General features: G+C 47.2%; 1 protein-coding gene across 1 annotated transcript in view; it reads left to right on the forward strand.

Annotated features, from left to right (window-relative positions):
• The window catches only part of PTK2B (protein tyrosine kinase 2 beta), a 125,473-nt gene that overhangs the window by 84,927 nt on the left and 18,581 nt on the right, over positions 1-21,965 (forward strand). The window contains 18 exon segments of the mRNA XM_019440837.2: positions 8,520-8,698; positions 9,242-9,329; positions 10,536-10,615; positions 12,740-12,802; positions 13,015-13,069; positions 13,512-13,652; positions 14,079-14,153; positions 14,768-14,836; positions 14,838-14,870; positions 15,592-15,709; positions 16,250-16,289; positions 16,717-16,763; positions 17,662-17,712; positions 18,190-18,287; positions 19,076-19,160; positions 19,401-19,501; positions 19,751-19,866; positions 21,592-21,692. Of these exon segments, the coding sequence (XP_019296382.1) occupies positions 8,520-8,698; positions 9,242-9,329; positions 10,536-10,615; positions 12,740-12,802; positions 13,015-13,069; positions 13,512-13,652; positions 14,079-14,153; positions 14,768-14,836; positions 14,838-14,870; positions 15,592-15,709; positions 16,250-16,289; positions 16,717-16,763; positions 17,662-17,712; positions 18,190-18,287; positions 19,076-19,160; positions 19,401-19,501; positions 19,751-19,866; positions 21,592-21,692 (1,540 nt within the window).

The raw sequence follows: 21,965 nt of genomic DNA on the forward strand, positions 1-21,965 counted from the left end.
AAAGAAATCCTATTCATTCAATGTGGTACCTTTACTTCTCATGTGCCTGGGAATCTCCCTCACCAGAACCTCTCTTTTGATTTTGAAACTACTTTAAACATATAAAAATGTTGAAAGAATGGTACAAAGAACCCCCATAGTACTTTCACTCAGATACTCAGATTCCCCAATAGTTCTGTAGCCCTGTAGCTGGGATGCAAGAGCATCTGGCTCCAGGGAGCCCCAAACAGAGCAGGCTCAGCCACTCACTGCTGACAAAATCCAAAGGCAGAGAGATGGGTGGTGGCAAAACAAGAAAGGAATTGATTTCAGTGAGACCAACACGGGAAGGCAGGGGACTAGCATCTCAAAGACTCTCCACAGTGCTGAAAACACTTCCAGATTTATGTAAGGAGAATGTGGGACAAGTGTCGGTGGGTCCTCACTGGTGGCAGTGAAGGTCAGGTGGATCATTGCCTCAGGATCAGTCACATGGGGTCTGGCTAGCTCAGGGAAGGTCTTATTGCTTGAGGGGTAGTTTCCCACTCCCATCCTGGGATGCTTTGCCCACAGGGTCTTTTGCCTGAGTTAAGAGATAAGCTGGGAGGAAAAAGATAAGCTGGGAAGAAGGACTTAATAAGAAAGTTTGAGGTCAATGGGGCACCTGGGTGGCTCAGTGGGTTAAGTGCCAACTGTTGATCTCGGCTCAGGTCATGATCTCATGGTTCATGAGTTTGAGCCCCAAGTTGGGCTCTGCTCTGGAAGCTCGGATCCTGCTTAGGATTCTCTCTCTCCCTTTCTCTCTTCCTCCCCTGCTCTCTCTTGTGCTCTGTTTCAAAATAAATCAACTTGGGGGGGGGGGGGGAAGAAAGTTTGAGATCAAAATGGAGGTAGCTAAGTCCTCTTTCAGTTCAGATCTATCATGTGCCATATTTAGTAGCTCAGTCTCTTCATAAACACACACACATCCACTGTCATTATTCTTTTTCTTGCTTTCTTTTGAAAGCAAGTTGCAGCAATACCACTCACCCAAAATACTCCAGTGTTTATTCCCCCTGCAAGGGCACTCTCCTACAGAGCTAGCCTGCAACCACCCAAAGGAGAAAGCCCAAACTGCTGTAACACTACCTCTGAACCATTTGAATTTCACCAACTGTCCTTCCAGTGTCTATTTTATTCTATCTGGGCCAGGAACACACATTTACATTTAGTTGTCATGTCTCTGTGGTGTCCTCCAGTATAGAAGAAGTTCTTGGTCTGCAAGACCGAAGGCCTTTTCGAGGAGGTGGAGAAAGGGGAATCCTGTAAACTGTGGGCAGGAATGCAAACTGGTGCAGTCACTGTGGAAAACAGTGTGGAGGTTCCTCAAAAAGTTAAATATAGAACTACCCTACGATCCAGAATTTCCACCTCTGGGTATTTATCAGAAGGAAATGAAAACACTAATACAAAAAGATATATTCATCCCCATGTTCATGGCAGCATTATTTACAAGACCCAAGATATGGAAGCAGCCCAAGTGTCGATAGATGGATAAATGGATAAAGAAGGGTGGTATAGATACACAGTGGAATATTACTCAACCATAAAAAAAATGGAATCTTGCCATTCATGACAACGTGAAGAGGACTTGAGAGTATTATGCTAAGTGAAATAAGTCAGAGAGAGACAAATACTATATGGTTTCACTCATATGTAGAATCTAATGAATAAACAAACAGACAAATCAAAACAAAACAAAAAGCCAAGCTTATAGAGAACAGAATGATGGTTGCCAGAGGGGAGGTGTGACAGGAGGAGATGGGCAAAATGGATGAAGGGGGTCAAAACGTACAAACTTCTAGTTACAAAATAAATAAGTTATGGGATGTAGGTATAGCATGGTGACTGTAGTCAATACTACTGTGCTGTATATTTGAAAGTTGTTAAGAAATGAAATCTTAAAAATTCTCATCACAAGAGGGGCACCTGGGTGGCTCAGTTGGTCAAGCTTCTGACTCTTGATTTCAGCTCAGGTCATGATCTCATGGTTTGTGAGTTCAAGTGCTGACAGCACAGAGCCTGTTTGGGATTCTCTCTCTCTCTCTCTCTCTCTCTCTCTCTCTCTCTCTCTCTCCCTTCCCTGCTTGCTCTCCCTCTCTTAAAAGTTCTTATTACAAGAAAAAAAATTTGTAATGATGTGTGGTGATGGATGGTAATGAGCCTGTTGTGGTGATCATTTCTCAGTGTGCACAAATACTGAATCATGTTGTATGCCTGAACAATATAATGTTATGTGTTAATTATACCTCAATTAAAAAAAAAATGGTAACAGGGGCTCCTGGGTGGCTCAGTTGGTTAAGCACCCAACTTTTGATCTTGGCTCAAGTCATGATCTCCTGGTTTGTGGGCTTGAGCCTTGCATCCAGCTCTGCACTGACAACATGGAGCCTGCTTGGGATTCTTTCTCTCCTTCTCTCTCTCTGCCTCTCCCCCACTGGCACATATGATGTCTCTCTCAAAAATAAATAAACATTTAAGAAAATGGTAACGGTCTTAAAAAAAAAAAGAGTACAGACTTTTTATTCTATAGGTCTGTGAGGAGACCCCTCACTGGGTTATATAACTAGACTTGACCACGAACTCTTGGCAGGAATATCTCAGAAAAGATGCTGTGCTCTTCTCAGTACATCAAGGTGGGAGGTATGCTTTGTTTACCTGTTCTCCTACTGATGATGTTAACCTTGATAAACTGATCATTTGTGTCTGCCAGGTTAGTGTGTGTGTGTGTGTGTGTGTGTGTGTGTGTGTGTGTGTATGACTAGAGTCTGAGGGAAGATACACTGAAACTATGTCAATATCCTATTCATCATCAGATCTCCACCCTCCAGCCTTATCATCCATTGATGAATCATGCCTGAACCAACCAACACTGAGTTTGTTGCCAAATGGTGATTTCCTGTTTCCATCCTTTCTTCTACCATATTTGCTAGTTGGCATTCTATTGTAAGGAAGAATATTCCCTTCTCCCCAGTTTATTTATTTATCTATCTGCCTCAGATTATGTTTTATTCAGTGGGATGTAACCCATTCCTGTCATTATATATTTTTATACTTAAGTGTCTGTCCTATGCCAGCCCCTTTAAGCTAATACTGTTTCCTTGTTATATATCCCCAACATTCTCTAAATACTTCCCTTTTTTTCTAGGACAAAAAGATATTCCAGGCTTATTTTGTACTTTCTTTGCCCCAGACCTGTAATCAGGCATTTCTCCAAGGATCCCTGAACCCTTTTAGTGCAGGAGGGTATTTGGAAACTAAGACTCAGTGTTTGGTACGCAAATAACTATCTTGGTGTCATTGACCTCAGGCTCTTTCAATGTGCTCTCAGTTGCACATGCTCACTCCTCATGGGTACATGGCTTGCAGGAGTGCTCTCTCTCTCTCTCTCTCTCTCTCTCTGTCTCCCTCTCTCCAGCCCTCTAAAACTATGAGTTCTCACCAATACTTCAAATTCCAATGCCTCACCTAAGGGTCCACTCTAGCCTTCTTTCCTTATTTTGAGTACTTTCTCCAACATTAAGAAACCCATTTTCCATTATCTTTAATACATTTACTCCTTTGCTGGATCCCCCTGTAGGTAAATGTTGTCTTCACCACTACAGCATCTCTGCCCCTGGCCCCACCTCCTCCTTTACTCTGTTCCTGGCTTTGCAGCCACTGCCAACCCCTCAGCCTCAGGATTTTGACCTTGGCCATACCATGAGCTGCAAGGGGGCGGGGGAGGGGGGGAGATAAAAAGGTAGAAGAAGAGGACACCAGGATTTGATTTTGTTTTTCAGGGCTTTCTTTGTGTTTACAAAAGCATCAGAATCTCTGATGGAGCTCTAAAGGGAGCTCTCTGACTCCCAACCTTCTTCCATTTGCAGAAAGTACAGATTTATTCATTAAAATAGTACAGAGGTTTCAAAAATGGTGGAATCCCTGGCCTGGACTGATCTTCCTGCTGATAACAATGGCAAAATCTGGACAAGATAAAAAGGAAATGGTCTTGAAAGCCCTGGAGAGTGACCATAACCAGCAGAAACTAGAGGGAAACCTGCTCTTGAGAGTTGAACTGTAAGGAATGAGATTTGCAAATTTCTGGTTTTTTGCCTGAGGGCACTTTCCAATCTGGGAGGGCTGGGAGGGACAGAAAGCTGCAGCCTTACTGGTTTGAGGCATCAGAGGATAGAATTTAGGGCTGACTTGAGCAGCCAGAAGATTAAGAAAAATCCTGGGGAAGAGGGAGCCACCCAAGGGAGTGAACCCCAAAATAGAAAGAAAATTAATTTTAAATGTTTTTAATTTTCAGAAGCATCAATATACGTAAACTATTTAGGAATAAATTTAACAAAAGACCTGCAAAACTAGACACTGAAAGTACAAAACATTGTTGAGAAAAATTAAAAATAAAATTAAGTGGAGAGATATACCATGTTTGCAGACTGGAAGGTTCAATGTTGTTAAGATGTCGTCAATTCTCCCCCAACTAAGCTATAGATTTAACGCAGTCTCAATCATGAGTCAATAGGCATTTTAAATAGAAAAGTGACAAGCTAATTCAAAAAATGTATATGGAAATGCAGGACCTAGAATAACACAGCAATCTTAGAAGGAGATGGTAAAAGGCTTATGCTATTTGACTTCAAAATCTCCTCTAAAGCTACAGTAATGCAGACAGTGTGGTACTGGCAGAGTGTAGACAAAGATCAATAAATCAGAAAGTGAGAGTCCAGAAATAAATCTAAACTTATACCGCCAGTTGATTTTGACAAAGGCAGCAAAACAATTCAATTGGAAAATGAAAGTCAAAAACCAATGCTGAATAACCATAGATCTTTATGAGAAAAAAAAGTACATTTTAACCCCTACCTCACACCATACACAAAAATTAATTCAAGATGGATTACAGACCCTAAAAGGAAAAGTTAAAACTATAAAGCTTATAAAAGAAAACAGGATTGTATCTTCATGATTTGGTGGCAGGCAAAGATTTCTCAGACAGAATGCAGAAAGCACTAACCATAAAAGAAAATTTTGAATAAGAAGACTTTATCAAAAGAAACTGATAAGACAATTAATAATAGACATAGTACAGACCTGGAGAAAGTATTTATAAAACATATACATAGTACTTTTATCTAGAGTGTATAAGGATTGCCTACAACTCAATAATAAAAAGACAACACAGAAAAATGGAAAATTGGAACAAATATTTCACAAAGGAAATTACATGAATGGCCAGATAAAAATATGCTCAATATCATTAGTCATCAGGGAGATGCAAATTAAAAACACAATGAGATACTATATATAACCATTAAACTGACTAATATTAAAAAGACTTAGGGGATGCCTGGGTGGCTCCATCGGTTAAGCATCTGACTTTGGTTCAGGTCATGATCTCACGGTTTGTGGGTTCGAGCCCCACATTGGGCTCTGTGCGGACAGCTCAGAGCCTGGAGCCTGCTAAGGATTCTATGTCTCCCTCCCTCTCTGCCCGTTCCCCGCTCATGTTCTGTCTCTCTCTGTCTCAAAAAATAAATAAAATGGGGGCGCCTGGGTGGCGTAGTCGGTTAAGCGTCCGACTTCAGCCAGGTCATGATCTCGCGGTCCGTGAGTTCGAGCCCCGCGTCGGGCTCTGGGCTGATGGCTCAGAGCCTGGAGCCTGTTTCCGATTCTGTGTCTCCCTCTCTCTCTGCCCCTCCCCCGTTCATGCTCTGTCTCTCTCTGTCCCAAAAATAAATAAAAAACGTTGAAAAAAAAATTAAAAAATAAATAAATAAATAAATAAATAAATAAAATGTAAAAAAAAAGACTTATAACACCAAATGTTGGTGAGGATGTAGTGTAATGAATATCTCATACATCACAGTGGAAATATAAAGCAGAATAATCTTAGCAGCTTCTTATAAAGTTAAACATATATCTTACCTTTGACAAAGTAATTTTCACTCCTAAGTATTTGTCCACAGGAAATGACAACATATTTACATAAAAAGACCTGTATATTAATGTTCATAGTACTTTTATTCACAATAGCAAAAAAATAAGAAACAGCTCAGGTATCTAGAAACAGGAGAATGATTTATATATACTAAATGTTTCAATTTATATGAAGTTCTAGAACAGGTGAAACTAAGTAAAAATGGGAGGAAAAACTGGTTACCTGGAGTTGGGGTGAGCATGGGCTTGGTGGTTGACTGAGAATGGACATGAGGGCACTTTCTGGGTGTCTTAAAATGTCCTGTATCTTAATTTTTGGCATGTGGATTACATACAAACTGTATGCATAAAATGTATGCATTTTAATGTCTGTAAATCTTACCTTTAAACAACTGTAGGGGCACATGGGGGGTGGGGGGGGGTGGGAGGTGCTCAGTCAGTTAAGTGTCAAACTCTTGATTACGGCTCAGGTCTTGGTCTCACAGTTTGTGAGTTTGAGCCCCACATCAGGCTCTGCAGTGAGAGTGCAAAGCCTGCTTGGGATTCTCTCTATCCCTTTCTCTCTCTTTCCCCCTCCTCTGTTCACTCTCTCTTTCTCTCTCTCAAAAGATAAATAAACTAAAAAAAAAAAAAAACTGTCAAAAGTGGTGGTTGGGTGGTCAATGGCATAATAGATGAAGCAAAAATGGCAGAGTTTTGGTAATTGTCGAAGCTGGGTGATGTGTGTATCAGTGTTTATGATACTGTTTTTTTGACTTCAGTGTACTTCATGTATGTTTGAAATTTCCAATAATTACAAGGGTCCCAGCCCTGGAGAAATCAGACATAGGCCAAATAAGTTTCATTTGGGTCAGGGAAGACTCTATATTTAAAAATACCTGATAGCTGGGACTCCAGATGGGCTCAGTGATGACATGGGGTCTCTGGATAATATCATTGTATGAGTGGAAAGAGCAGTACAAGGGTCAGTAGCAGGAGAAATGGGTGGAAATAATGACAAAATGGTCAACTTCACAGCCTTGAGCTCTCCCTCTTGTCTGAGTCCCTTTCACTATAAGTACCATTGATCACAGCTTTCTTTCCCATCCCTGGATGGTAATTCTGATTCCTGAACTGATTTGTGACAACTGTTAATGGGTACTTTATATGCCTCAGTTTCGCTATTTGTCTCACAGAGCAAGAGTTGACTGCTCTGATGGGGATCTGCTTCCCTAATGGGGAAAGGATTTTTCAGGCTTAAGGTTTTTTAGCTTCACCACTCCATGGACTTGAAGACAGCTGGCAGGAGGCAGAGCTGGACAACACATGTGGGTGTCCAGGCAGACCAATAATTTGGTATTTCTTTAAAACATTACTATTTAAATATGGGTTTAATATTTTATTAGTGAAAATAAGAAGAGTTTTTAAAATTTGCCTTTGATGGTACTTTCTGCTCCACTGGGAGTTGGCTCAATTTACCCGTTATGTGTGCAACCATACGAGAAACATGAATTAAACTGAAAATAACGGGATTTCCGAACTAGGCAGGACCTTATAGATGGCTTCCAGGAAGCTGCCCAGTGGGCCTCTTTTTTTTTTTTTTTTTTTTTTTTAATTTTGAGCGAGAAGAGGGGAATGCATGCAGGGGTGGGGGGTGGGGGCAGAAAGACAGGGAGAGAGAGAATTCCAAGCAGGCTCCATGCTGTCAGCGTGGAGCCTGATGCAGGGCTCCATCTCACCAACTATGAGATCATGACCTGAGCCAAAATCAAGAGTTGGATGCTTAACCAACTGAGACACTCAGGTGCCCCTCAGTGGGCCTCTTCTTGATCCAGCTCTAGCTTGAGGCCAGGAAGCTATGGCATCAGGCTATAGGCAGGCTGACTTCTGATCAACAAGAAAGCAGGAATAAGGAGAGTTCCTAATCTCTTGTCAATACTCTATTACCTATGGCCATTCTTCTTATGTGGAAAGTGTGCCAATTAATCCATTAATGTGAATCCTATCCTTCTGCCTTGCCCAGCCCCAGCACCCCATGAAGCAGCTTGGCCCAGTAGAAATCCACAGAGTCCACTAGCCCAGGGTTTAAAACCCCAGCTTAATTCCATGAGCTGTGTAACCTACATCAGCCAAATGGAGATGTAACACCTACTTCCCTGTGTTGTATGGATTCAATGACATAATGTATGCAAGGTGCCTTGAGTGCCTACTATAGATGCTCAGTAATGCTGGCTAAATTGGGAGCCATTCAGAGAGTGCTTTTACATGGTGGATGCTCAGTGATTATTAATCCATTTGGTTGAAATGTGCTGCAGAAGCACAGAATCTGTGTTCTTTGCCTCATTGCATTTTCTCCTTTGCCTCTCCTCTCTCCTCTCAGTTTCTCTATCTCTGTCTCATTTTACCAAATTATTCATTCATCGGATAGAGCCCACTGTACACCAAAACTTGCACTAAGTGCTAGAGAATCAGAGATAAATGAAACATTGAGATGGAACCCCACCCTGGAGAATCACACTTCTGGGGGATGCATGAGGACTGTGGGAGCCTAGAAGGGGTATATCTGAATTGTGTCTCTCTATTCTCCTCCCCAGGAGGTCATTGCCTCCATTCTGCTGAGCGGACGGATAGGGCCCAACATCCAGCTGGGTGAGTGCTATGGCCTGAGGCTGAAGCACATGAAGTCGGATGAGATCCACTGGCTACACCCGCAGATGACAGTGGGTGAGGTTCAGGAAAAGTACGAGTGTCTGCACATGGAGGCTGAATGGAGGTAGGAGAAGAGCCCTGGGCTCTCAAATGGGGGGAGAGGAGTGTGGAGTGGGGAGGCCCAGGGAAGTAATTCCTGGGAGCACTTCCCAACCTCTGAGAATATTCTAGAAAATCTGAGTGGCATTTTAGGCTTAGTTCTCTTGCAGCATCCAATGCATCTATTGGCCAAGACTTAACATGAGCTCACAGTACACCCCCTCTCCCAGGGCAGATATCAGGAACATCCCCAGACAGGATGCTCTTGGTGCTACGGAGAAGGAGGAACAGTAGGGCAGGGAAAATAGAAAACCAGGTCAAGGGCTGATCTGCAAACCTAAAGAAAACAATTGCCATGAGGGGGACAAGGTGGAGAGTCAGGACTAGTATAGACCACCACTTGCTTGCCACCCCTCTGTCCTCCATGGTCTCCCCACAGTCCTCCACCTAACCACAGAGGAGGGAAAGAAGAAACAACTCCTGAATGGGTGGCCATGAGCCTTATGGGAAGACTCTTAAATGACAAGTTTCCCTAAGTCAACCAGAGAGTCTGAATTTCCTGTTGCAGGTATGACCTCCAAATCCGCTACTTACCAGAGGACTTCATGGAAAGCCTAAAAGAAGACAGGACAACGCTACTTTATTTTTACCAACAGGTAGAAGTATTTTTTTCTTCCTGTCCCCAGGGCCCTATTACTCATCCTTTCCTGGGGAGATAGAGAGACAAAGCCCAGATTTTGGAGGTCCCAATCTAGGAAACTTCTCTTGGGGACATGCCTTTGTCCCTAGGCAGCTGTTCCATCTTGGTTCTCTTATGGCTAATTAAGTGCTGGCTTACCCTGCCCCATATGTATAGCTACTTTTGGACTTTGCTGGTGGCTATTTACTTCTCAGGAGACCTGGTGATGGGCAGCCAGAGCAGGTACAAAGAGAATTGGTGGTCTTAGCACACAGACTCTGACATGCCTGGCTTCTGGCCAGTTTGCCAGCTACTAACCTAGTATCCTCCTGGGGCTTAATGTAACTGCCTGAAGCTATTTCCTTTTCTAGAAGATGGAGATGATAATAATAATATTTACTTTATAGGGTTGTTGTGAGGACCAAATGGTATCACTAGCAGGGTGCTGGTAAACCAGCTCTCTGAAGAAAAAAATCTCTGATTTATTGCACTTGCCAATTTCCATGGTGTAAATATTCCCCTATCATGGCATTTTTCAAGCTACCAATATGATATCATACAGCTTGCAAAACTTCATAAAATTTAATAACTGGCTTTCATGAGCTGTTTGGAGCTGCTCCAACACACCACTGGCTGTAATAAATGTAAAGTGCTTAGCACAGGACTTGACACAGAGGGCTGAGGATGTGTGAGAGGCCATCATTATTTTCTGTCTGGTCTCAGCTCTCACCTGTGTCTCCCTCTTGGTTTTCTGAAGACAAAGCCAGACTTTTATTGTGGAGTGAATGACATCTGTCACTAAGTACCAAAAAGACTTTGAATAAATGATTGACTCATCCCCAAATTCTATTTCTTTACCTCTAAAATGAAGAGTGGAAAGAGGAATCTGAACCCCAGCCTCATAAAGCCATAAGAAAATGTGTCTGAAAGTGCTTCAAAAAACCTGAAGGCCTTGGCCTGTGGAGGCATGATTCTAGAGAATTCTAGAGGAAGAGGCAGAGCAAAGGGAGAGTCTCCCCCTCTGCTCTTCATCCACTACACATTTGTGCATGGTGGGCTGTGTGAGAGAGATAGCTCAGGGCAGCAAGATTGTGTTCAAAGCACCCACCATCTCTTGGAGCCTAAGGTCAGGGAAACAGGGAAGGAGGGCATGACTCTCAACCTTGGTCTTTCTCCCCACCAGCTACGGAATGACTACATGCAACGCTATGCCAGCAAGGTCAGCGAGGGCATGGCCCTGCAGCTGGGCTGCCTGGAGCTCAGGTATGTGGCCTCAAGGACCCTCCAGGGACTGGAGCTCTTAGCCAGCTTGGACTTGCCTCCAGGGTGGGAAGCAAGAGTGGGTACATGAGAGCAATGGGGACAAGTGGTGGCTGACAGAGGGTAAGGCGCTCACTGTCTGGTCCTTAGAAAAAAGAGCCAGCCCCATTTCTGGTCAGTGTCCCCTGCCTCCTTTGGCTGCTCTTCCCTCCAGGCTGCCTTTTTCTTCCACCTATCTGCCATTCAAGTGATTCAGTAAATGTTTCTTTGAGCACTAGGCAAAGTCCTGGGAGATATTCGAATGTTGGGTTTCCACTGTGTTCTTCACTGTTGTGTCTTCAGCTCCAGTAGGAGCTGGGACACAGAGCCTGCTGTCTGGCATACTCTTCTCATTCTCTGTTCAACCTGGTAAACTCTTTTTTATTCTGGCAGCTTTAGAAAATTTACTGGGCCAGTGTTGCCTGTTCACCTTCTACATTCACAGAAAACCTCAGGACTTGCCTGTGAAAGGTCCATAACAAGCAGGATGGTGGCCATAGGTTCTTCCCACTGAGCCAACTCAAGGGCCTTTCCATCTTGAAGGCCCCTCTTCCTCATGCCCACCCCATCTACCTTACCCTGTATGGATCCTCTGTACTTAGGAATGAATGGCTCACATGCACTAGATTGTGAAATCCTGTCAAATCCTTGAAATCAGCATTGGTGCTGCCTTCGCCTGGCACCGAATGAGAGCACAGTACATATTTGAATGAATGGACAACCCTGAAAGATCTAAAATCCTCTTCTCTGATGGGCATTTGCCAATTAAATAGGTGCGTACAGCAAGCCAGTTTGTTCAGCTATCTAGGAGTACATTTTGCAGCTCCCTCAAGCCAACGGGAATTGCTGGAGGCCGTGTTGCCTGTAATCCTCACTTCACAGGCTTGCTCTGAGGTTTTCTGTGAATGTGGGGGTCAATCCCGTAACACTGGCTCAGAAAACCTTCTATTTATTTTATTTATTTATTTTTAATTTATTTTTGAGAGAGAGTGAACACAGATGGGGGAGGGGCAGAGAGTGAGGGGGAAAGAGGATCTGAAGCGGGCTCTGCGCCGACAGCAGCAAGTCAGATGCAGGGCTTGAACTCACAAACCAAATCTTGAGATCATGACCTGAGCAAAGTCGGCACCAGCTGAGCCATCCACTCACCCTTGACTCAGAAAACTTTCTAAAGCTGCCATGATTGGCTGTGTGGAAATTTGGGATCTTAATCACCAGCACCTTCAGGTAGAAGTAGGAGGAAAATGACCTTGCGTCCAGGGAAGAATCCTGGATAGGCTCTTCACGTCCTACAACTGAATATCATTGCTGTTTACCTGTTGTTTGGTTTCCAAAGTACAGGTCTACCTTAATCAGCTGGCATACTCCTCCAGGATCTGCTATCCCACTCTGTCAGATACTCTATAGAGAGAAGTGAGTCAGGAAAGAACATTTGTCCTAGATTCCTGAGTTCTCTCCTTGTATCAACCTCCCAGGTTTCTCCATCTCAGCAATAGGGACATTTGGTGCTAGATAATTTGTTTGGAGGGCCATCATGTGAATGGCAAGATACTTAACAGCGTTCCTGGCCTCTACACACTAGATGCTGGTGGGACCACCTTCCTCCCAACCAGATGTGACAACCAAAGATTTCCAGACATTGCCAAATGTTTCCAGGCTGGAGAGGGAGGTGTAAAATTGCCCCTGGTTGAGAACTACTGAATTAATTCATTAGAGGGTCATATATACACTCGGCCACTAAATGCTAGGCCCTCCAACAATCTGCGTTGGCTGCATTGGGTCATTTGTTTTTAGAGGCCAAAGATAGAACCACCATTTTTCTCTTCTGCCCAACAACTGGGAGGTCCCAGAGCTGGGCATCCCAAAGCACAGGGCTGGAGTCCTTCCTAGGAATGAAATTTGGGGGTTTTCTTTTTCTTCGTGGTTTTGTAAATATCAAATTTTTTCACTCTAATATTCTCCCTTCAATTGGTTACTACATTTGGCAGGGGAAAGGGAGCTTCTAGACCAATGTGTGGCTTTGGGTGACCCAACTCTGATGGCCTTGTTCTCCAACCATCAACCTCTCCATGACTTCTCTCTCTCCAGGCGGTTCTTCAAGGACATGCCCCACAATGCACTTGACAAAAAGTCCAACTTCGAGTTCCTGGAGTAAGTCCTGAAACTGGTCGTTGCCTCTCCTCCCTTCCTTCCTCACTGCCCTGCTTCTCCTACTTGCTCCCTACCTTGTTCATCTCCGTACCAAAGCCAGGCAGGACCCATCTTCCTGGTCCTCAGTCCATCATATCTCTTCCTGATTGGTCTGAAGTCCTGGGTTGGGGGTGAGGGGGAGTCAAATGCCACTTTTTCTCCTCTTCTTTCAGGAAAGAAGTAGGACTGGACCTGTTTTTCCCAAAGCAGATGCAGGAGAACTTAAAGGTGAGGAAACCACTGGGCAAGGGGTCCAGAGAGAACCCCTTTGTGCTGGTCTCTATGACTAGAGCCCAATGGCATTGGGTGGGGGATATTCAGGAAAACCAGGGTATCTCTAGTGTCTTGGGCCATCTGGACATAGAGCCACTAAAAATATCCAGTGGGCCCTTTCTGTGGCTGGGAATTAGGAAACCTGGCTCCAGTTCCACATCAGAGGCCAATTATCTTTGTGGCCTGGGGATGCTACCTCCCATGCCTCCATCCCAGGGCTCTGGTGAGCCTCGCTGGAGATAGTAGGTGTGTGGTTTAGTGAACAGATGGCTGCTGCTCTCGTGGCAAAGGCCTGAGGACCACCCTACAGTAGCAGACAGGCTTTTGGTGAGATCAGGGAAGGAATCAGAGCTTGGAGGAGCAGGACCGGCTCACCACTGACCATCTCCACCCCCAGCCTAAGCAGTTCCGGAAGATGATCCAGCAGACCTTCCAGCAGTACGCCTCGCTCAGGGAGGAGGAGTGTGTCATGAAGTTCTTCAACACCCTCGCGGGCTTTGCCAACATCGACCAGGAGACCTATCGCTGTGAACTCATTGTAATGACACATCCTCTTTATTCTCTCCCTGACCCAAATTCCAGGCCTCTCGGGAAAGGGGCCCCCAAGGGGCCCACAAGGCCGACTTGGGGGCAAGAAGAGGCGTGTTGGCTCGAAGTAACACACACAAGCAAAGGTCCTCGAGCAGCTGAGCCTCGCTGACATGCCCTAAAATGCAACTAATGTTAAACTGCTTGCCTGAGGAAGGGAACTGAAATCTTGGCTACAAATCTGGGAAGTGGGCAGAGTAGGCAGGGTATAGGGAGGAGGGGAGTCTGTACTGTAGGGTTATGAGATCGAAGGAGCTGGAGGGCACAGGAGATAGAGTGGCCTGTGTCTAAATTAGTGAACTTTTTGTTTTTCAACTTTCTGAAATATGAGGGAGACAAACCTGAAGCAATAGTCCTCTCTCCTCTTTTATTCCAGCAAGGATGGAACATTACTGTGGACCTGGTCATTGGCCCGAAGGGCATCCGTCAGCTGACAAGTCAAGATGCAAAGGTAGAGAGAGACGGGGGCACGTTGCACCCACCCCTAGGCTGAGCGATCTCCCACTCTCTGCTGCCTCCTACCTTGTCCTGATTACCAGTCGTCCCTGCCCCTTGCTGAGAGCAGAGAGGCCCTTGGTTTGAGTAGCTGTAGAGAGAGTGTTTGGGACATGGAGCAGACAGTTCTTTACTTCCCCATGACTATCTCCTGCACCCTGGGCGGCAGGGTGGTGTGGTGGGGAGGAGAGGAGGGAAGGGCACTATCACTGCTCTTCTGGCTTAGATAAAAAAGTTGATCTTGCAATGGCAAGATGGGACAATCATTCCCTGGGAGGCAGAAGACCTGGGTCCAGTCCCGGCTCTATCACCAATTTGGCATATGACCGTGAGCAACTCCTGGCTCCCTAGACTCCTCTTCTCTTCTGCAAAGTGAGGAGCTTAGACCAGATGATCCCTTCCGCCTTAATAGTCTTTGATTCTCTCTTCACACCATGAAGAGACCTCCTTGCAAGTCTCTCCTCCATGCAGGACCTCCTTGCAGCTCCTCCCCCCCCCCCCATACTGACCAATCTTCAAGGCTTGATCCCAGGAGTGGGATGGTCTGAAGGGACCCCTGCTTTCTTACAGCCCACCTGCCTAGCTGAATTCAAGCAGATCAAGTCCATCAGGTGCCTCCCACTGGAGGAAGGCCAGGCGGGTACTACAGTTGGGCATTGAAGGTGCCCCCCAGGTGAGCGTCTCTGGACACCTGGAAGCTCTAAAACAAGGGGATGCAGCTACAGGTTGGGATTTCTTGCCCAGGCCAGCCTGGTTTCTGGGATCTCACTAAGAAAACTGCACCCATTGCTCAGACGTTATACCAGGCTGACAATAAAATTATAAGGGAGATGTATCAGGAAGCAAAGCTGTTTAAAAATGTCAAGAAATAAGTTGGAGGAGTTTTTAGGGTGGATGAAGTGACCGGAAATCAAGTCACAAATCAGAGATCTAACTCTGAACAAGTGAATGATGACTCAGTAACAGTACCTCTGGGAACCTGGGCTTTTTGCGGGTGGAATAATCAGAGAGAACTCAAACTGCAAACAGATTGTCTATCTCTCCTTTCATCTGACTGTCCCCTATCCCATTCCCTCTTCTCCTAGTTTCTGCTCTTACCTATTGAGCACCTATTGAGTACAAGACATTATGCTACGCACTTAGAGACCAAAATAAGTCCTAGCAAAACTGGCCTTCCCAGGGTTTAATGTTGCCAGTGGGGAGGGGTGGCAGGAGCGCCCCCTGGTGGCTGTGGGGAATGCAATCCCTGGCAGAGGTGCTGAGGGACTCCCGGCAGGGGAAGGAAGGGTGGCATTGTCTGCTCCTTCTGAGCGTGCGGTTTCTTCTCCATTCCTGTGGGGCAGACTCTAGCCAAGGGTCTCAGGTCTCATACTTGGCTGGTCTCTTCTCTGCAGTCTTTGTCCATCAAAACCTCCTCTCTGGCAGAGGCCGAGAACATGGCTGACCTGGTGGATGGTTACTGCCGGCTTCAAGGGGAGCACAAAGGCTCTCTCATCATTCATCCCAAGAAAGGTGAGTTTCCATTTAAAGGCAAACTGGCCCAATGGGCAGATGTGGCACAAGCCCCCAGTGGCAGAGCGAGAGAAGCTAAGCCATTGACCAGTATATGAACAAAGAGGCTTTGGAAGTGTGAGGAGGTGCTCACCCAACCCTCCTGGATACCCCCTGTGGGTCCTTAGGTGCAGGCCCTGGCCAAAAGCAGCTTGAGGAGCTGGCATCAGGAGCAGAGATGTTTGTGGCCCCAGGAAGATCAAAGCTAGTGCTGGAACATGACTTGTCTCTCCTGTGAAGATGTGTCTATTTTGGGATCGGAAGCAGGGGTCCGAGCTGGAACACGTGGGTGGTGGCAGAAGGAAGGCTGAGAATTTCTTTTACTAAGAGCGTTCTAATTCAGGCCAAAGGCCTACTTAGCTTCCGCTCTGACTCTCAGAAGATACAGAATGGCGGGAAGGGGTCTCCCTTGTGTTGGCTCATAGGAGCAGTGAGGTCAGCCATCCATCTAGGACCCTGTGTCCCTGGCTCCAGCGCCCCCTCTTTCTGCCCTTTCCCCAGATGGTGAGAAGCGGAACAGCCTGCCCCAGATCCCCGTACTGTGAGTATAACAGAAAGGCAGCGAACAAGCCTTGCACTCAGCCTGTGTCTTCCTGGGAGAAGGCAGAACAAATAGGGAGCCCCCACCCATGGTTTCTGGTTTCCAGGACCCAGGGGAGAACACTGGAACCCCAGCACACCACAAGTGGCGATTTCTCGCCTGTAAACTTCACCCTGTAAGTTCTTGCTGGGGTAGTCCGGTGTCCTAATGCTACCGGCATCATCTTAGGGAGAATTGCTGCTGTCCTCCGGCAGCCTGGGCCATGCTCCCAGCCTGGTGTCATCAGGACAGCCTGCTCCTGCAGGCAGGCAGGGGGCACAGTGGGGCTGGCCTCTATGAGGGGTGGGCAGGAGAGGGTGGGCTTCCCGGGGGCTCGTTGCCAGGCTCTGAGTTCACCAGGCTCCTGCCCTCTCATCACCTCCTACAGAAACCTGGAGGCACAGCGGCCCCATCTCTCAGAGAGCTGCAGCATAGGTAAGCCGCCCGTCTGCCATTGTCCTCCTGTGCCGGAGCCTCCCTTCCACCTGCTCTTGTGACATGGTCAAAGATTCCCTCCAAGCTCCAGGAAAGCAGACTTCCCCTATGACTTCTCAATGATGGCTTCAAATGTCATGAATCCCAATAGCTAACATGTATTCAACAGTTAGTACGTGTGGCACCGTGTTTGTCTTGGCTTGGGCTGTCATACTAAACACCACAGCCTGGGGGCCTTCCCAGCAGACATGTGTTTCTCACAGTTCTGGAGACCGGAAGTCTAAGATCAAGGTGATAGCAGGGCTAGGTCCTGGTGAGAACTGTCTTCCCGGCATGTGGACGGCCACCTTCTCCGTGTCCCCATATGGTGGATAAATGGAGAGCTCTAGTCTCTCTTCTTCTTATCGGAGAAGTAATCTCACCATGGGGGTGCCATACTCCTGACCTCATCTCAACCTAGTCACCCCCATAAGCCCCACCTCCAAATACCTTCACACTGGTGGTCAGGACTTCAACATAGGAATGGGTGGGGGGGATACAAACATCCAGTCCCTAACCTTGTTAAATATATAATAAGTATTATTTTATTGATCTTTATGGCATTCCCCAGAAACATTCATTTCACAGAAAGAAAAACTGAGATTAAGGGAGACTAACTAACTTGCTTTAAATGATGCAATCTGGCAGCAGTGAACAGGGATTCAAGTCAAGGTGCCCTAGGTTCTGTGGCCATGCCGAAACCTGGGACAGAAGCCCCAGTTCTTGCCTGGCTCCCCTCCCCTCCCAGGGATGTCAGCCTTGGTTTTGCTGGCCTGCATGTGGGAGCCACGTGCCTGATTCCTGGCGGTGCCTGCTGAGGGTATCTTACCTGTAGGATGTTCTCTTTCTGTCATTCCAGAATCAGACATCTATGCAGAGATTCCCGATGAGACCCTGCGAAGGCCCGGAGGTAGATCTCTGACCCTACCACAATGGCCACAGCCAGGGTCCTATGAAGTGACATTGTGGGGACACCACAGGGGACTTTCTTTCCTTCCTGCATCTTCTCCCATGTGTGCTTCAGACAGAGACAAACCTGAGTGAAACACTTTGGATTTGAAAGCTGAGATTATTGTTTTATTCCCACACTATTGACCTTTTGCGTGCCTGTGATGTGTGTGGGGATCCTAAGAGTGTGGACATGGGACCTGGCCTGCAGAGGGAACAGGGTGATGATGGCTTTTCCCCAGGTCAGAGATGATGGAGCCTTCTAAAACTCCTTACCCAGGCCAACCACTGGATCTTAGCTGAGATGTTGTTGAGGGGTCTGGCAATGCCTGGGTGGAAACGGAGCAGAGCCTGGCCTTGGGGCCTGCAAATATTCAGATTCCCAGGGGCACCAGCGGTTTCTGTGCCCTGAGACCATCTGTTCTTTCCATCTGCCCAGGCCCACAGTATGGCATCACACGGGATGATGTAGTCCTGAATCGGATTCTTGGTGAAGGCTTTTTTGGGGAGGTCTACGAAGGTGTCTACACAAATCATGTAAGTTCCAGACTCTTCACTGACATTCCCTTCCCACTTTTCCATAGGACAAAGGGGAGGTCACGTATTGTGAGGTTGGATCGGCCACCATGATGTGTGGCTCTGCATTCACTTGGCATTTGCAGTATTCCTGAAATCCCCAAGGAGTGCTAGATGCAGAGTCATTTCCCAGAAGGATAGCAATCCCAGGGAGCAAAATGGAGGCAGGACCTGGTGAAGGGTTGGGCGAACCTTGGCAAGCAAGAACATGGGGAGGCGTGAGAAAACTCAGCTCTGAGAAGAGAAAGAGCAGGAGCTGAGGGAGGGGCTAGTCTTGAGGCTGCCAGTGGGGCGGAGCCCTGAAGAGAGTGGGGCCAAGGAAAAGAGGAAGCAGAAATGTAAAAGCCAACAACAAAGAGAGAGAAAGAGGCTTTGCATGCGATCTACACGCGACCACTACTGACATGGAGCAGAGCACAAGCCCTTAGCCTCAGTGTCCTCATCTAGACAGCCAGGGGCTCGGGTCTCAAAGGTTCTCTCTGGTCCTGACATACCCTGGTCAAGAAGCGAGGAAGTCAGGAGTGGAGAGAGGAGTGGAGAGAGGAGTGGGGGTGGGGGGGAGAAGGAGGAAGGGGAGGACTGCGCCTTGCAGAGCCCCAGAGGCCCAGATGCTGTCTGTCTTCCCTCGGCTGTCAATCAAGCTTGCGGGACGACCATGGCAATGCCAGGAAGGGGACACTTTCTTCTGGGCACTGGGCCGGCCCAGAAGTAGGGGGGCAGGGGCAACTCTGAACAGAATTTCATTGCAGAAAGGGGAGAAAATCAACGTAGCTGTAAAAACCTGCAAGAAAGACTGCACTCTGGACAACAAGGAGAAGTTCTTGAGTGAGGCAGGTAGGTATGCCCTCGAGAGTGACCCAGCCCTGTGCATGAGAAAAGACCCCTGGGACCACACAGACCTGCAGGATGGGAGAGGGGCCTGGAAGCTGGGATGGGGAGGGTATGAACAGTGCAGGGACCTCCATTGGGAGGAGGGGTCTCACTCCCTGTTTCTCCCAGTTGGGACAGCACAGTGTGTTTCTCATATTGGACCTTAGCACGCCTCTGGCCCCTCCCTCTCACCCCCAATTTCAGTGATCATGAAGAATCTTGACCACCCTCATATTGTGAAGCTGATCGGTATCATTGAAGAGGAACCCACCTGGATTATCATGGAATTGTATCCCTATGGTGAGGTAAGCTGCAGGTGGGGGAAGTGGAACCCTGTGGTGACAGCTGGGCCACAGTTGAGCAGGGCCTGTGGGTGGGATGCATTTAGAACACGGGCCCTAAGCTCCCAGCTGCTGCCCTCTGTATTCAGCTGAAACAACCCAGAGATCGTTTGTAGAGGAAGTTTCTGGAACATCTTAGCAACCTAGGTTTGCCTGGGAAGAGCTTGGAGGCTACCTGCCGAGGTCTTGACAGCACTTTCCCTCTTCCTACAGCTGGGCCACTACCTAGAGCGAAACAAGAACTCCCTGAAGGTGCTCACTCTCGTCTTGTACTCCCTGCAGATTTGCAAGGCCATGGCCTATCTGGAGAGCATCAACTGTGTCCACAGGTGGGCTTGGGGAGGAAGCTGGTCTCTTTCGTATGACCCAGGGAGGCTGGGGTAATGCAGGACTTCGGAGTCACAGAGACAGAGATTGAAAGCCCAGCTTTGGTCCTGCTCAATGGGACAACGTGAGCATCTTCTGGGAACCCATTGCCTCATCTGCAAAGTGAAATGGCGATATGTGTCTCACAGCGTTGTTATTAAGAGTAGTCTAAAGTGCTGGGCATCTGATTGTAACTCAGGGCATCTAGCCCACTTCCCTGTGGGTTCTAAGAAATCACTTCCCCACTTGCATGGAGCTTGCTTTCCTCAGGCTCACCTGCTTGGTGACACATGGCCCGGGCAGGGGACAGGACTTGGGCAGTGTCTGGAAGATCCTGAGGTCTGGGCCCTCCCCAGCCCAAGCAGCTGGCCCCGCACTGGTCCCCAGAACCCCTGAGCTGCCAAGTCCTAGTCTCCCTCTGGCTGTGAAGTGGCCCCTTCTCCACCCAGCTTTGTTCCTATTCCCTGAAAAGAAGGTCCCAGCCAGGAGGGATATGATCCCCTGGAGGAGACAAAGGGGGGTGCTCTCAAAGCATTGGGGCGAGCAGGTGAATTCTTCAATCCCACACCATGAACGTGGGATACGTGGCCCTGTGGGTGTTACTGTGCAAAGCAATGTGTGGGGATATAAACGTTCATTCATTCATTCATTCCATTCACTCATTCAACACATGTGGAACTTCTACCCTGTGCTTGCAGGCGCCGTCCTCGGCTCTGGGATGAAGTCGTAATTAAAACCGACAAAAATCCCTTTCCTTGTGGAGCTTACCTCATAGCATGAGGGGAAAATTCGAGATGTAAATAGTCATGGGGTGCAGGTGGTGGGGTAATGATTTGTTTCCTTTGTTTGTTTGGGTGAAGTCATCATGCTTTGGAATCAGCTTTACGGTAATAAAGACAAATGGTAGGGAACAGAGCCTGCCTGTGAGGAGCAAGCAGACAAGCCGATTTGGGGTTAGAAATGATGCCAGGAACATGAGGTAAACTGAGTCAGTGGGTTCTCCCTGGGGAGGAGTGAGAGCTCAGCTCTGGGGTTAGGCTGCCTGGGCTGACCCCTTTTCGCACAGGGAACCTACTGGGCCAGCTCCTTCCACTCTCTGTGCCCCTGTCTCCCCCTCTGTGCCAGGGAGGCCTGCGGTCTTCATGTCACAACACAGAGTGTTGTGTAAATGTGTAAAGCATTTGGGTGGTCTTGGCTGTCCTCGTGCTCCGTGAAGGGTATTTGCAAGCTGTTGCTTTCTGCCATGACAAAAGCCAACAGTCCTATGGAGTTGCAGAAATGGGAGAATAATTGTGATCAGGAAAGTTGCTTGAAGAACCAGCAGGGCGACTTCCTCCCTGGCAGGGGGCAGGATATAGCCAACAGGGCAAGTGTGTGGAGCAAGTCCTGGGACCTGAAATAAGCTTCACACTGGAGCCACGTGAGAAGGGGTGATAGGAGAGAAAGCTCAACAGGGAGATGGTGGAGGGCTTTGTGTGTGGCGGGACCTGAGGGCCAGTCTAGCCTCCTGCCCGAGCAGGGCTTCAGCAAGTCAACTCAGTGGGTCAGGGAAGGGCTGACCCATAGAAGTGGCCCTGTTCTGCTCCGGAGGCTGGGACTGTGGCCAGCACTCTTCCCCTTTATCTCTCTGTCCATCTGTCTGTCTCTGTCTCTCTGAAACATTCTGAACCTTCACACTTCTCTCCCAGGGACATCGCCGTGCGAAACATCCTGGTGGCCTCCCCTGAGTGTGTGAAGCTGGGGGACTTTGGCCTTTCCCGGTACATTGAGGATGAGGAATATTACAAAGGTGAGGGGAGTTTGGCCTCTGCTTTGTCCCTGGAGAGGTCTCTGCAGCCAAAATAAAAGAAGAGAAAAGAGAAAAGAAAAGAAAAGAAAAGAAAAGAAAAGAAAAGAAAAGAAAAAGACAGGCAAGAAAGAAAGAAAGAAAGAAAGAAAGAAAGAAAGAAAGAAAGAAAAGGGTAAAAAAGGAAAGGAAAGGGGAAAAAAAGGAAAGGAAAGGGAAGAGAAGAAAAAGAAAAAAGAAAAAAAAAAAGAGAAAGAAAGAAAGAAAGAGACTACA

Source organism: Panthera pardus, unplaced genomic scaffold (assembly GCF_024362965.1).
Source record: "Panthera pardus isolate Hobbes unplaced genomic scaffold, ASM2436296v1 HiC_scaffold_13, whole genome shotgun sequence".
Taxonomy (NCBI): domain Eukaryota; kingdom Metazoa; phylum Chordata; class Mammalia; order Carnivora; family Felidae; genus Panthera; species Panthera pardus.